General features: G+C 34.8%; 1 protein-coding gene across 1 annotated transcript in view; it reads left to right on the forward strand.

Moving 5' to 3' along the window:
- Positions 1-17,144, forward strand: part of LOC111049280 (hemicentin-2-like) — a 173,848-nt gene that overhangs the window by 101,921 nt on the left and 54,783 nt on the right. Inside the window, exon 6 of the mRNA XM_039422431.1 lies at positions 14,028-14,162. Coding sequence (XP_039278365.1) covers positions 14,028-14,162 — 135 coding nt within the window. The remainder of the gene's footprint in view (positions 1-14,027; positions 14,163-17,144) is intronic.

Consider the following 17,144-nt stretch of genomic DNA (forward strand, 5'->3'; position numbering starts at 1 on the left):
GAATTTCATGTCTGCATCAAAAACAACTCCTAGATGCTTAATATTCTCACTGAATTCCAAATGCTGACACCTGCATGTGTTTCTCAAATTATTATATCTTGGACATTCTGCTTTATGGCAAATTAATTATAAATAAGAATAAATATTTTAAGAAAAGATCCACATAAAATTCATAAAATTCTTAGAACATTAAATTTTGAACACACTTGGAAACTTTAAAACACTATCAAAACATTATCAAATATTAATGATCCCCCCCAATAATAACTATTTAGTATCTTTATATCATGAACGCTGCAAGGACAAACATTCCTCAAGTATCACATCATGGTATACTACCTTAAAAAAAACTATTCAAAAATATATGTCATCAAAACAAATTTAGGAAAGGTTAGGGTCCTTGAAACTTCATTTGATCCTTTACAACTTTAAGATGAGAATTATTTTAAAACATTAATTTAATCAATAAGGGACATTTAAAAATTCATGTACTCATTCAACTTTTAGTAGTTTAGAAGATTATAATTATTTATAAATTTAAAGAAAACTGAAATTCCCAGCTGGATCCTTACAGAGAAAATATGGCCTCACTTTTCAATGTAAAGATACAACCGAAAATCTATTACTCAAACCAAATTAATAAAATTAATAAACTATCTATCCCCAATAATATCTCAAAATTATGATTTAACAAAAGTCTAATTCCGCACGTTTTACTTGATTGAAAGTCTGTCGTCACTAAAACCCATTTTGTCACATCCGGAGTTCCTGGGACGTTCGTTTAATTTGGAAAAAAGTTGTTACCTCATAGCTGTTTCTTCAAATTGAATCTAGGCTCGGTGATCGAGCTCTACACGTCCAGATGGACAGGAGACAGCATACCCCAAGCTAGGACGGCCATCGATTCAGAGGCGTCTCAGCGGCTTAAAGACACACGTTCATGAACCCATGAAATGATGGATTCGTACGTTGATCCCCGTACTTACACCGCTGTTAGAATAAAAATAAACTAGGATAAAACCAATTAACTTAACTTCAGTTACATAATAAAAACAACCTACTTTAGGTTATATAGCTCAATTACTTTAAAACATAAGTAGGCATTACCTACTTCAATCTCTTGATATAAAAGAATAGAATTTATTTGTAATAAGGGTTACGCCCTATACACAAAGCGATGAGTACATAGTATTCCATAATAGGCCTACATAATTCACAAGTTGATTGAATTACTTCATAATAAGGTATTTCGAGTATTGTTGTTAGTTTAGTCAGTTCTCTTACATAAATCACATTTATGGTGGTAATTTAAAAGAATAAATTACATGATAGATGTTTCCTAAATAATCATGAAAGCTTTTCCTAAGCATCAAAAGACAAATAAAATCTATAACCAAAAAATACTGATAGAATAATATACTGTAAACATCAGTCAACACAGTCTGTGTACATCTGTGTAAACAACAGTAATTGAAATTTAGGTTAATAGCTTCCTCTTCAAAAATAGTTTAAATCAAACAAATATCTTAATTCCTACTAATAGGTATTCTAAATTTCTACCAAACATATATCGTTAATTTTCTTACATTACAATAAATACTTTGATGGAAGCTTTCTTTGAAGATATTTTCCTTAATAATATTATAAATCTATGACGTACCTTTAGTAGCGGTTATAGGAGAAAAATCTCCATTGTGAGGTGACAATTTGATACTCTCTCTCTTCTTAATTAAAGCGACTACATAGGCAAAAGACTAAAAATGCTGCTGGAACAAAAGGTTCCAGAGCCAAATACTAAAAAAAGCCTAAAGCTGGCATGGAAGCCAAGATTAATACCAAGTTCTGAACAGATTACATTATTTAGTACTGCTTATGTCAGAGGACAGACGCTGAGTGAAGCCACTTCGCTTTTCTCGTCTTGAGGTGGACAGCTGTGAGATCGGCCATACTAAATAGACCTAACCAACACCAACTGTGATTGGCGGTTACTATTCTCTAGAAAAATTTCCACCAATAGAAAGGGACGTTACAACTACAATTTAAGATACATTCTCCCACCAAGTGACAGCTATTTTTCCTAGGCAGCTATAAATTCCTTGCCTTATAAGGTTGTGAACCAGACTTATATTCTAGGAAAATCGTTGATCTTCCCACAACTTCTACACACACACCTATAGAGTCGACACTACACAACGCAAAAAGCAAGGTTCATGAACTAGACTGTTGCTCCAGGAAAATTGATGTTATTCCTAGGATCCTAGCTTCTACGCACACACTTACAGAGTCAACACAACACAACACAGAAAAGCAGAACAGCAAAATCCATTTTTATAACAGGCTAACTTCTCAGGCTAATTTGCATAATTCTCATCACTCATAATTGTAACAATATTTATTGTTACAATACTCCCCCTTCTTGAGTGTGGAACACCGGGTTGAGTCGTAAAAAATTTGGCAGAAAACAACATGACAATGATTTTGGTAACATCCTGTATAAGACTAATAACAATAAAAGCAACCATTCACCTCAAAATTTCAAATAATATACTAAAGATAAATTTGCCCAACAAAATCAACACTTACTCATGCAAAACCATAGGGTTACAAAACAAACATACCGCACAGACGTAAAAACAAATTGATAGAAACAGCAAAATGGGACACTAATAGCTTACCACAGAAATCAGAAACAACTGTCCATTGACAACCTACAATGCCTCACTGCAAATACTTGACCAGATGAGTAAAACTAAGTAACTAAATATTATTAACAATGCCTACATCAAACAACTATAAGTATATATCGCTAGTACATAGTATCCTACCGAAGCCAGAATGGAGACATCTCACCCATGAGGGATTACCATAATAATTTAGAGCCAAATCATTGTCAATCAAATTCTAAAATAAATTTTGGACCAAGTATTCATCCCTATAGAACAAGATAAATAAATATGTGTAACAGGGAGAATTCACATCAACCTGATAAAGCCAATATTATCAAAACCAACTCAAAATTCAATAATCATCAAAGATGTAACAAAAGGTTGTCAGTCGCAGTGTTCAGGCGGGCCCTCCGAAACATCAAAACTAAACAACTATATGGAATGATAACCACTATTAAAAAAACCAGAAGGATAATACAAAATTTAGTTCAGATGGATACTTTAGGAGTTAAACCATGATAAGCTAGATAAGCGCATATTTACCGGTCATACTTTAACTAAACATAGGTGAGATAATCGTCCTAACAACTTCCAAATAAAACAAGACAAATACAAAATTCAATAGAACTTCCCTAAGAAACTCAGCTGATAAAGTTAATAACTAACCTAAGTGGATCCACAAAAAAAAACAAACTTAAAAAATTACAAGAAACATCATACTACCAATTACATTAATCAAAGATAAAAAATACCACATTTGAAGGGATAAGTGCTAAAGTAATTAAGGTAATTATCGATAATATATAGTATGTTATAGTATTGGCATAGCCAATATAGTAGTGGTAGATATACATGAATATATACATCTATATAGTAAGGGGTAATAACTAGATACCAGATGACCAAAGTCATCCAACACGATTTTATTAAGGGGTTAAGAAAAGCAGTTAACCAACACTATATATATATATAAATTTTAATCTAAACCAATAAGTGTAATAATAATGATCATTATTGCCTATATACAGTCCGGACAAGGTGTTCACCACAAGTTCAATCACATTGACGCTTTTCAATGTCACTAGTTACAAGTAGGCGACTCATGAGCAACGCGTATCACTGCAGTTGATACACGTATCAAACTCGATGATACAACTTTTCTAACTATTCTATTTTTCCAACAACGACCATCCCTTTTTTTTTTTTTTTTTTTTTTTTTATCAATTCTACCACATTATATGTCCATACACTGTTTACCTAGCTTGTGATAGTCTGCTCTCAAGGACAACAGAACAAACTGGTTGACAACATAGTTACCTTTTCTCAATCTACAGAACCAAACTGATAGCGGAACTTCTCCGTTTCATTAGAGAACAATAACTCAGGTCCTAGTAGTGGCAAAGAATACCGCGGATATTCCAAAATTACCAGCAAGACACTAAGTTGGGGCACGAATTTTCCGATGGGAAAATACTAGACTTTACCTTTTTTTTTTGGGAAACCACCATATCACTGAGTAGTAGTATTTATATTAATTACCAAATTCTTTGAAAATACAGAGGGAAAATATACATTCAACCAGTATACCTCTTCAATTGGGACACATGGGCCTTCTGTACATAAGCACCCGTTTCCAAATCATACAATGATGCCGTCACCGGGGTCAACCACCTTTTGATGACAAATGGACCTCGATAACGATAACTCAACTTACTCATTATTTTATTCACTCCACTAGATTGGACGTGTGTTCTTAATAATACCAAATCTCCGATTTTAAAAGGAACTTCTACTCGATTACGATTATATTGCTTAGCGGTTCTACTATGAGCTTTTACGAGATTATACCGTGCTTTTCTCCACAATTGCAAGGTACTAGGGACCACTCTTTCAGGCAGAATTTCGTCAATTTTCCAGGCATTCACAAGCGGATGATTGGGAGCATACCGAAACATGAGAGAAAATGCAGTACAACCGCTTGATTCATGTTCTGCCAAATTAAAGGCCAAACTTAACCAATGTAAACTGTTACTCCACTTATTTTGGGCTTCAGCATGAAATGCAATAAGAGCACTTTTCAGATTTCTATTCAACCTTTCAGACATATTAGGTGATGGATAATAGGGCGACGTAGTAATATGTTGAATACCCAACTGGAAGCAAAAGTTCTTAAATACATTTGAAGTGAAAATAGAGGCGTTATCAGTAACCAGACTTTTAGGCACTGAAAAATTCGTAAAAATACTTCTCAAAGCTTTGATGACAGATTCAGTATTTCCTTTCCTCAACGGTATCAACCAACAAAATTTTGTAAATGCATCAACACAAGAAAAAATTTGAGTATATCCCTCCGTTGTTCTTATTAATGGACCTACAAGATCACAATAAAAACGTTCCAAAGGTTTTGTAATAACCTTGGAAGAAAGAAAGCCGAAATTATGTTGTTGAGCGGGTTTACTTTTCTCACATAATCTACATGTTTTCACCATCAGAGCAATGTCTTTTCTGACGCCTGGCCAGAAAAATTTTTCTAGAATTTTGTTAGTGGTCTTATAAATTCCCAAGTGACCACCTAATGTACTCTCATGATAATACTTGAAAATTAAGGGAACCAAAAATTTTGGTATTACCACCTTCAATGAGTTAGAATTACGAGATTTGATGACAAGCACACCTTTACTCAAAGAGTACGGAAATTGGTCTACATTATTTGAAATCTTCTCAATTATGTCCTTACAAAATGGATCATTATCTTGATGACTTTTAATATCCGAAAAGGCAAGCGGGAAATCTGACAATTTCAAGGTATTGATAACTGAAAGTAGGGGCTCAATCTCCTTGTCTTTGGATGTAAAATCAATGGGCTCTTCTTCGTCTTGATACATCCGTGATAGACTGTCAGCTGTGACATTCAGTCTACCGGGAATATGGACCGTTTCGAATTGAAAGGATAACAGCCTTAAGACCCAACGACCTATTCGTCCACCTTTTGGATTATTGAGAACCCACGACAAAGCAGAATTATCTGTCAGCAATTTAAATTTAGAGTGTTGCAAATACACTTTGAACTTTTCCATTCCGAAAAGAGCGGCAAGACATTCCAGTTCATAAGTACTATATCGAGTTTCGTTTGGTGTCAATTTTTTTGAAGCATAAGCGATGGGTTGGAGTACCCCATCTATTTCCTGTGATAGTACGGCTGCGATGGCTGATGAACTCGCATCCGATTGAAGCACAAATTGTTTAGAAAAATCTGCCGTGCGTAGAACAGGCGGGCAGGTAATAGCCTTTTTCAACTTGAGAAAAGCTTCATTGTGAACCTCACTCCATTCAAACTTAGAGTCCTTTTTTCTAAGCGCATTGAGAGGCGCGGCGATCTCAGCAAACTTCGGAATGAATTTGTGATAATACGCTATCATTCCTATGAAACGAGCGACACCTTTCTGAGTTTTGGGCGCAGGAAACTCGCGGATACACTTAGTTCGATTCGGATCCACCGATACACCATGTTCATTGACAATGTGTCCTAGAAAAGAAATTTGTCTTTTGGCGAAACTAGCCTTCTCTGGATTTACAGTAAAACCAGCATCACGCAATTTTGAAAGAACTATCTTAATGTGAGATAGATGTTCACCGAAATTTTTTGAATAAATGACAATATCATCCAGGTAATGAAAAATAAATTTGTACTTCTCCTCTTCGAATAGCTGATCTAGAACAACAGACAACGCCTGTGACCCTACAGCAAGACCGAAAGGAACTCTTGTAAATTGATATGTGGTCCTAGGGGTGCAAAATGTGGTCAGAGCTCGACTATCTTTATGCAAAGGAATTTGATAATAGGCTTGATTCAAGTCTAAGATAGAGAAAAATTTGGCACCGTTAAAATAATGAAAGCAGCCTTCAATATTGGGCAAAGGAACTGAATCTAGGGAAATACGTTTGTTCAAGAACCGATAATCTACCACTAAACGCCATGCATCACTGTCGGTCTCATCTTTACCTGTTTTGGGAACAAGAAAACAAGGACTAGAATAATTGGAAATAGCTCTTTCTATTACACCTTCTTGAAGCATTTTCCTAACCTTAGTATCAACAATCTCTCTCTTTATTGGATTCAACTGATAAGGAGGTCTTCGCACCGGCTCTGTTGATGTTAACCGGATCTTATATTCCATGAGATTTGTTTTGCCTAGTCTCTTGGTTAAAACATCATTGAAGTTGTGAAGAATTTCATCCAAACGAGCTTTCTCCTCTATAGACAAGTCGCCATTCATGTCCGGGATTCCGACCGAAGCAGTCAGTGAAGATACTAGAGATTTCCAGTTGTTTACAAACATGAATTTGAAATTTGGTTTGAAACCAAAAAAATAACATTTATTAAAAAGGTTTAGTACCAATTGAGAATGAAGAATGAAATCACATCCCAAGATAATGGGGACTGCTAAATTTTCCGCCAAAAAAAATTTAAATTTCCAAGTGAAATTTTCAATTTTAATCTTTAAATACACCGATTTCTTGAGAAGCAAAGTGGTTTGATTAGCCGTAGTACAGACAAAGTTTTCCTCAAAATAACTGATATTTGCACCGTTAGCAAGCATTTTATCCAGAACAGATTTAGAAATAATTGATTTCACCGCACCTGAGTCTATCAATGCAGGTGTGTCATATCCACATACTCCCAACTGACATCTGATAATAGGCATAACATCATCAGTAGCAGCTTTGACTTTGGGTTTAGCTGGGTGACGTTTGTGCAGAGCTTGATGACTCTTATTTGAAAATTTCGTGTTACATTTATTGAAAGAGGAGAAACATGAAATAACCTTACTTTTGGAATGACAATCATATTCATTCGAATTTATTTTCCGGGAAATCCGTCTTGCATTACAATTTTTACCGGGCTTAAATTTTGAACATGAATTCACTAGTCAGGTCTTCTTTGACCTACAATCTCGAGAGTAGTGACCCAAACGATTACATGTAAAACATTTGACATTTGCATTCCTGTTGGAAACATTCTGATTCGGCTTGGCAGTTTCAACATTGCTACGATTTTGGGTCTCCTGATTAACTGGTCTTGACCTACAATATCGAGCTAAATGACCTCTCTTACCACAGTTGAAACAATTCTTATCACTATAGCCTCTCGAATTTTCTTGTTGATGGGGATTATTAACTCTAGATCTTTCAATGTGGACTCGCTCCTGGTCGGCAAAAGTCAAGTTTTGAGCTTGTACACTCATCGCATTTAACTCCTGAAAAGTTGTGGGACGACCTAGAAAAATGAGGCGAGACCTTTCCTCTGGATTCAAACCTGAACATATAGTATGCACTATCTCCGACTCCTGTAAATTGAGTCTGAGCAGACAAGCAGCCTCTCTTACTGATACAATGTAACTAGACAACGGCTCTTTGGATCTTTGGAGGCGATAAAACTCCTGTCTTTCAATAGCAGAAAGCAGTCTCTGAGGAATAAAATATCTCAAAATGTCTCCATGAAATTGGTCGAAAGTATTGCCAGAATTAACTGCAAAACTCAATCGGTCGCACAAGGGACCGAGTGCAAAAGGCTGTAATAGTTGAAATAATTGGTTATCCCCTATACCAAATTGATTCTGAATTTTTAAAGCAACACTAATGAATTTCAATAATTTTTCCACCGTCAGACCATCCGTTACAGGTAGATCCTTCAACAGGCTCTCAATGGGATTTTGAAGTTTGTTATACAGAGTTCCAAATGATGATGGGACCGTGTCTCTCGCAAATGAATTTGGTTCCATGTGGGCATGTGAATCCATAGCTGAGTAATTTTGATTGACTCTAGTTTGGTTTTGAGCGACCGGGACAAAATTGTGAGACATTGGTGGCGGTATAGTCAAGGTTAAGTTCGGGTGGCGCGCACGGGGCAATGCACCAGTCTCTGTACCAACCTGGGAAGTGTTTGGCCTACCAGCACTGACGAACGGTGCCACGACAGTTCGAGAAGTCCCAGCTTCGGCATCCCCAACGGCAGGGCTCGACATTGCAGTCGAATATGGGATAGGCGATGCACCCCGACTTGCTATGCAATGCTGCCACTCAATTAAGCGCGCATTTGTCTCACACAAAGCGTCCAAATATCGATTCAATTCTGAAATTAAATTTTCATTAGAGGATTCACGGGCATAAGTTAACAAATGAATGATTCTATTTGCAGCATGCAACACATTTGAATGACATTTATAGAACAACTCCTTTCGACTATCACCCTCAACTGCAGCTGCAATTTGAGTACTCCAACTATCAAGATTTGATATAATTTTACTAATAGGCACCAATTCGGCCAAAGCTGATTGAGGATTGAATACTCCACGGAATATTTTACCATTACTCTCAATGTTTTCCTTTCGTAACTCCCTGTATTTCTTTCTTAACTCATCCACACTAAGATCACTAAGATTACTACTTGGCGTTCCCAAGGTTTCTATCTCAAAAAATAATTCACCCTTGACCAAATGATTAGGATTTAAAGGTCTAGCTAGTAATCCAGGTGGACCACTAGAAGACAAACGTGACTCAACCTCACTTTTGACTATCCAGAATAATTCTCTTGGCGCCGGATCAGTTGTCCCGGGCGTTTGGGTCTCTTGGACAGACGGTCCAGAACTTTGAGCAGTCACTGACACATTGTTGTCAGTCATGATAATAATATAGATAAAATCTTTGTCTCAAACAATAAATTCTAAGTTACTTTAGCTTCAAGTTCACATCAAATCAAAGCTCAGCAGCCGTCTGCTGATGCAAACTCATTACTGGAATCGAGAATTCCCCGGCCACAAGTATGTTATCAAGCCTTTTCAAGAATAAATCGTGATCAATACATTAAAAAAATCAAGAAAGTAGCAGAGTGGCGCAGCAAATTGTGCCGTGCTTTGAATTTAGAAAGTTAATTTTGAATTTAGAATTTAGAAGCACACACAATATAACTTAATAAAAGGGATGCTTGATAAACATACCTAGTGCTAGAGAACGGGAAACCAGAAATGACAAGAGAGACAACGAAATAGAGAGAAGGTATCAATTATATTGTCACCTCTTACAGTGAATTCAACAATTAATAAAACAAAGAAGTTAATAAAACAAAGAAATCAATAAACAACAAATAAAACAAGAAGAAGAATCATGAAAACCGAAAATAAAATTACTAAATTTAGAAAGTTATCTCTGATATACTTAATTCGGTAATAACCTACTCTGTATGCTCTACATTTTAAAACGTTTTAGATTGAATCATAAAAGCTTAAAGGACTCTAATTTCAAAAGAGCAATTATTGAAAATTATCATCGATATGTCTCAGAAGTTAATCATAAATAAGAATAAATATTTTAAGAAAAGATCCACATAAAATTCATAAAATTCTTAGAACATTAAATTTTGAACACACTTGGAAACTTTAAAACACTATCAAAACATTATCAAATATTAATGATCCCCCCAATAATAACTATTTAGTATCTTTATATCATGAACGCTGCAAGGACAAACATTCCTCAAGTATCACATCATGGTATACTACCTTAAATAAAACTATTCAAAAATATATGTCATCAAAACAAATTTAGGAAAGGTTAGGGTCCTTGAAACTTCATTTGATCCTTTACAACTTTAAGATGAGAATTATTTTAAAACATTAATTTAATCAATAAGGGACATTTAAAAATTCATGTACTCATTCAACTTTTAGTAGTTTAGAAGATTATAATTATTTATAAATTTAAAGAAAACTGAAATTCCCAGCTGGATCCTTACAGAGAAAATATGGCCTCACTTTTCAATGTAAAGATACAACCGAAAATCTATTACTCAAACCAAATTAATAAAATTAATAAACTATCTATCCCCAATAATATCTCAAAATTATGATTTAACAAAAGTCTAATTCCGCACGTTTTACTTGATTGAAAGTCTGTCGTCACTAAAACCCATTTTGTCACATCCGGAGTTCCTGGGACGTTCGTTTAATTTGGAAAAAAGTTGTTACCTCATAGCTGTTTCTTCAAATTGAATCTAGGCTCGGTGATCGAGCTCTACACGTCCAGATGGACAGGAGACAGCATACCCCAAGCTAGGACGGCCATCGATTCAGAGGCGTCTCAGCGGCTTAAAGACACACGTTCATGAACCCATGAAATGATGGATTCGTACGTTGATCCCCGTACTTACACCGCTGTTAGAATAAAAATAAACTAGGATAAAACCAATTAACTTAACTTCAGTTACATAATAAAAACAACCTACTTTAGGTTATATAGCTCAATTACTTTAAAACATAAGTAGGCATTACCTACTTCAATCTCTTGATATAAAAGAATAGAATTTATTTGTAATAAGGGTTACGCCCTATACACAAAGCGATGAGTACATAGTATTCCATAATAGGCCTACATAATTCACAAGTTGATTGAATTACTTCATAATAAGGTATTTCGAGTATTGTTGTTAGTTTAGTCAGTTCTCTTACATAAATCACATTTATGGTGTAATTTAAAAGAATAAATTACATGATAGATGTTTCCTAAATAATCATGAAAGCTTTTCCTAAGCATCAAAAGACAAATAAAATCTATAACCAAAAAATACTGATAGAATAATATACTGTAAACATCAGTCAACACAGTCTGTGTACATCTGTGTAAACAACAGTAATTGAAATTTAGGTTAATAGCTTCCTCTTCAAAAATAGTTTAAATCAAACAAATATCTTAATTCCTACTAATAGGTATTCTAAATTTCTACCAAACATATATCGTTAATTTTCTTACATTACAATAAATACTTTGATGGAAGCTTTCTTTGAAGATATTTTCCTTAATAATATTATAAATCTATGACGTACCTTTAGTAGCGGTTATAGGAGAAAAATCTCCATTGTGAGGTGACAATTTGATACTCTCTCTCTTCTTAATTAAAGCGACTACATAGGCAAAAGACTAAAAATGCTGCTGGAACAAAAGGTTCCAGAGCCAAATACTAAAAAAAGCCTAAAGCTGGCATGGAAGCCAAGATTAATACCAAGTTCTGAACAGATTACATTATTTAGTACTGCTTATGTCGGAGGACAGACGCTGAGTGAAGCCACTTCGCTTTTCTCGTCTTGAGGTGGACAGCTGTGAGATCGTCCATACTAAATAGACCTAACCAACACCAACTGTGATTGGCAGTTACTATTCTCTAGAAAAATTTCCACCAATAGAAAGGGACGTTACAACTACAATTTAAGATACATTCTCCCACCAAGTGACAGCTATTTTTCCTAGGCAGCTATAAATTCCTTGCCTTATAAGGTTGTGAACCAGACTTATATTCTAGGAAAATCGTTGATCTTCCCACAACTTCTACACACACACCTATAGAGTCGACACTACACAACGCAAAAAGCAAGGTTCATGAACTAGACTGTTGCTCCAGGAAAATTGATGTTATTCCTAGGATCCTAGCTTCTACGCACACACTTACAGAGTCAACACAACACAACACAGAAAAGCAGAACAGCAAAATCCATTTTTATAACAGGCTAACTTCTCAGGCTAATTTGCATAATTCTCATCACTCATAATTGTAACAATATTTATTGTTACAGGTATTTTTCCTGTTTCAATTATCCTATTAATCAAATGCATCAGGATCAGCTTTAGATAGAAAATGTTATTTATTATATCTTTTGGCCTAATTTTATCAGGTCCTGCAGATGATCTCCCAAATTTTCTTAGTATTGTTGGAGTTATCATTGAAAGCCCTATAATAGTATTTCCTTTTCTCATTACGAATCATGTCTGTTAACTTATTTCGTATAATAATAATAATAATAATAATAATAATAATAATGATAATGATAATAATAATAATAATAATAATAATAATAATAATAATAATAATAATAATAATGATAATGATCAGAATATTGATTATATGAGTGATATAATTATTATGATAGGTACTGGTTGATTCATTAATGAGATTGATATTTATAAAACTACTTGTTCAATCGCATTGTTCTCCTTCATCAATGAGAATAATTATAATGTTAAATTCAAGTGAAATGTGTTTGGGGGGATTTCCAAAAAATTATTATCAGCAGTAATAGTAATGCTGTAAAGAGCGACTCATTCTAATCCCTATACCAATATTTATAGTGAGCCCAATGTCCAGTATGATATTAATAGTGCAGGTACAACCAACCATAGCATTTACTCTTGGAATCAGTTCCTAATCTCTATTGAATTTCACAATCAATTTGATTAAATAAGAATCATAATAATCCTTCATAGTGTATAACATTCAGATATAATAGCACAAAGGTCTAACACAAAAGTCACGAAAAAAACACATCGCGTAAATCATGGGATACCTACCTGAAGGTCCTTGACTTGTCACACTTACCACGAACTAGAATTATTTCATTGCAAAAGATATTCTCATGGAATGCAACAGCTTGGTTTTAAATCCGTTCAAGGCAATCTTGGCAGCACCCGACTGCATTTCAGTTTCGAATTCGCACATCCTTGAAGACTGCACTTCCCGTCTTCATTGTGGTTTCAAGGTTTCAAACTCGAATTCGCTCTTTCTCGAAGTCATGGAATGGACTGAAAAGCACGGACACCATCACGTCATTGGTCTTGTCAGGTAGATTGGTCGAGAACACAATCTGGTTTGACAGCCACTCGCCCTTACCTTCTCCCCATACCAAAACTGCTGCCGCTCCGCAAAACTGCCCGAAGAGAGAATACTAAAAACTATCAATAACAGAAAACAATTGATTAAGCATGTGGATGAGTACCTAAATACCCGATTGATTGAAAGGAATCAGAATCCCCGAGAACAGAATAATGCTGTTTCTGGAATTCTGAGATATCAAGTTAACATAAATGGAATATCGAACGAAATATGGTATATAAATCAGTCTTTTCTGTTTAGACGAAGTCATAGAAATTTTAATGATTTGTGTTTTGTGTAATATTGAATGAATAAATGAAAATAATCATTGACTAATTGATAGTTGAGAATATGGATAGATAGCGCACGATATCCGCACGATAGCGCACGTTAGTCAAAGCATAATAGAATTTAGTTTGTCACTTATTTGGAGCAATTTAATCTAAGGGTTAATTCTTAAATCTAATAATAGGTACCTCACATTCACTGTACATTATTAACATTGATTGAAGTGAGCGAATGGTAAAACCAAAATTAATTGTAGTTGTTCCACTAGCATTATCGCAAAATATCGGCAACTGAGTTCATGAATTAGTTCTAAGTGTAATCTGTGAATTAAGAAATACATTTTAAATTGTAACGAATGGATAAATTTTGATTGGCAGGTGGCTACTGGCGTAGGGACCATTTCACATTACTTCAACCTCCACGTAGTGATTCCCACGGCCTACATCCTTGGCAGTGGAGAGTATCACATAGGTGAAGGCAGTACCATCAGTCTAGTCTGTATAATCGAGAATGTGAGTATTGATCTTATCATCTTACAATATAGTTCATATATATTATTATACTCTCCCAATAAACTCCGTAAACAAACAAACGCATTCATGGATATACAATTTTTGTTGTTTATAACGGTTAAACATTTCCACTCATATCTACAGTCCTCTTCATCACCTTGTCTCTAACCTTGATTTTGACCTTGCCCTTACTTTGACATCCACCTAGACCTAGACCTCGACCTAAACTCTCACCACCACTCCTAGAGTCAAAAACTTCATAAGCACCCTTGTACATCGTTCCAGTTCTGCTGTCAATTCTACTTATTTACTCCCATTTAATACAGAGTTTGAAGTGCTCCTTATCAAATAATGGCAAATATCAGGTAAAATCAAGAGTCAACTTCAAGGAAGACTCGCTCGACCCACTAAGTGGAGCTGGATAGTATTCTTGAAACACGATGAGTGCGACATCTCTGTTATTGGTTGAAGACTGTATAAAGTTTGAGACAAGCTGCAGCTGCAGGCAATGTGGTTGCGAGTTGCAAGACAAGTTTAATCTCCTCTAACACAAGATGACATCGATTTTCAAAATGGCGGAGGAAAACTATCTGAAAACATAAATTCAGTCATGGATTTGTTCTCCCAACTAGCTCTAGCAAGCTTGCTCCAATACGTTTTGAGCACCTTCCTGTTAAGGTTGTACACTTTGCTTTTGAAAAATGTTTTGTTTTGAAAATTTTCAAATCTTGGTAACTTGATAGTATTCAAATAGAACAAAATTGATTGGAAGGGTGGTGCACAGCCTCAAGGGAACTGTCTTGTATCATTACATCGCCTATTTCAACCATTTACAGCTCAATCCTTTGTTTTATCATATCAATATTGGGAAGTGAATCAGTAGATAGTGAATCAGCAGAAGTGAATCAATAACTGAATTCAGAATTAATTTTCTATGAATGATGTAACCAATCATGAATTATCAAGTGATTGCTTAGAATTGACAGGAACAGAGAGCTTAAAGGCACATAATGGTGAATTTCTGATATCGCGATACATGAGAGTGTTATGCAGTTCAATTTCATACCCCCCTTCAACACGAAACGCAAATTATAATAGTTTTGATGAATTCCTGCTAACTTCATGCGTCGAAATGAGATCACCATAATTCAGGTACTCAAATATTCACAAATCAGAGTTGAAAAATCTGTTACAACAATAAAATTAGTTGAATGTGATCCCCGAAAATCATATAATTGGGAATTTTAGCGAATGAATTCTCAATTAATCCATTGCAATGTATGTTCACGAATTCCTCATCGAAATCAGAATTTCAAGAATTGGATAATAATTATTGTTGGAATGCATTTCGTATTCGAACTCTTGCTGTACTGAAATCAACGTATGCTTTCCATCACTCATCATTCATTATGGTGCTCAAAATGGTCTGCATTGTTTTTCTGTTCATGATCAATTGCTTGTTTTAAATTTCTAGTGAAGAATAATAATAAGCGGGTCTTCCAGATTACTACATTCCTCGGAAAGTTTTTAAATTTCCACTAGAATACAATGGTAACACAGAGAGGTATAATCAATGATTCAATAATATCAGAAGCTCAGAATATCAGAAGCATTCCTGGTCGTGTGTTAATGGGAAGGATATTTTATATCGTTCTAAAAGAATCGATAATTATTTGTTGAAACACCGCCGATTTATGAAGTTACATCACATTATTATAATATTCTCGTTATTCTAATTGCATTTCTATATCTATTCTCATTGATTGATTATTCATACTTTGTGAAATTTGTTGAATAACTAGCATTATCGTCATTTAATGTAAATTAGTGTATAAGCCAGTAAATATTGTCACATACATAAATAAAGAAATCTAAAAACTTGCATCCATTGACAAGCTGAAGGAATGCTGGTTCAGCCAGTAATTGATCTTAACTTATTGACAGTAATAATATGAACCTTGAGGTGACCTTGCGGTCTTGATTCGTGTACAAATAAATAATCGGCAGTTAAAGTGTAATGTTTTCAGAATATGGTGAGATACCTTTACTATATTTTCTCAATTCGCTCAATCGAATAAAATCAAATGAAAGAATGAATCATCAATTTACTGGTGAGTCATCTTATATCTTCTTATCATGTTGCCTGTGATCAATGATTCTCTAATTCTGCCAACTAAATTTGATTGTAGCTCAATAAGAATGGTGTGACAAGGTAAAGCAAGTATTTGGAGGCGGAGGAGCATTGGATCATATCTAATGTTCTTTGCTACTGTTCTCTATTTATTTTGATGCATTCAATAATAAATGAATCGTTCCTGTCAATCTAGGGTAATATTCGTAAAGTCACGACAATTCTTACAATGCATATTCATTTTTGAACTGAATGTTGAAAGTATTTAATATAAAATGATTCCAATGGAAGTCACCTATCACTACCATGCAGTCACTAGCCTACTACCATGAAAATTGGACCAACTCATGATGATTGCAAACAGCTCCCAAAATCAATGAATTGTTGTTAGGAGCAACATTCTGAAAAGTCGTACATGTGTGCTATATGGAAGTATCGATTGGATAAATTATCACTTTTGCTTTGAAACTGTGATACCAGCATATTACTCTGCTAGTTGGGGAACAATGTAAGCTATATCCGTGAAATTGATAATTAATTAATATCCATTTAATAAAACTAGTTGTCGAGTGGGAGCTTGGAAGCCTCTGAAAAACTATTCCAACCCACTCTGTAACGTGTTACAGTGGAATTCAGCTTACGTTAACGTGACATCTCAATACTCTGGATTGAGATAATAGTAACAGAACTCTATTACTCGAAAATACTACACAGCTGGTACTGTAGAATTTAATCATCTCGAGGGTTTTCAGCTAATTGACCTATTTGGAAACTGTTCCCATTCTCACCAGCCATATCTACCATAGTGATGGAAAATGCTGAAAAATAAGAGGAATTCAGTAATAAAAACA

Source organism: Nilaparvata lugens, chromosome 2 (genome assembly GCF_014356525.2).
Source record: "Nilaparvata lugens isolate BPH chromosome 2, ASM1435652v1, whole genome shotgun sequence".
NCBI classification, from domain to species: domain Eukaryota; kingdom Metazoa; phylum Arthropoda; class Insecta; order Hemiptera; family Delphacidae; genus Nilaparvata; species Nilaparvata lugens.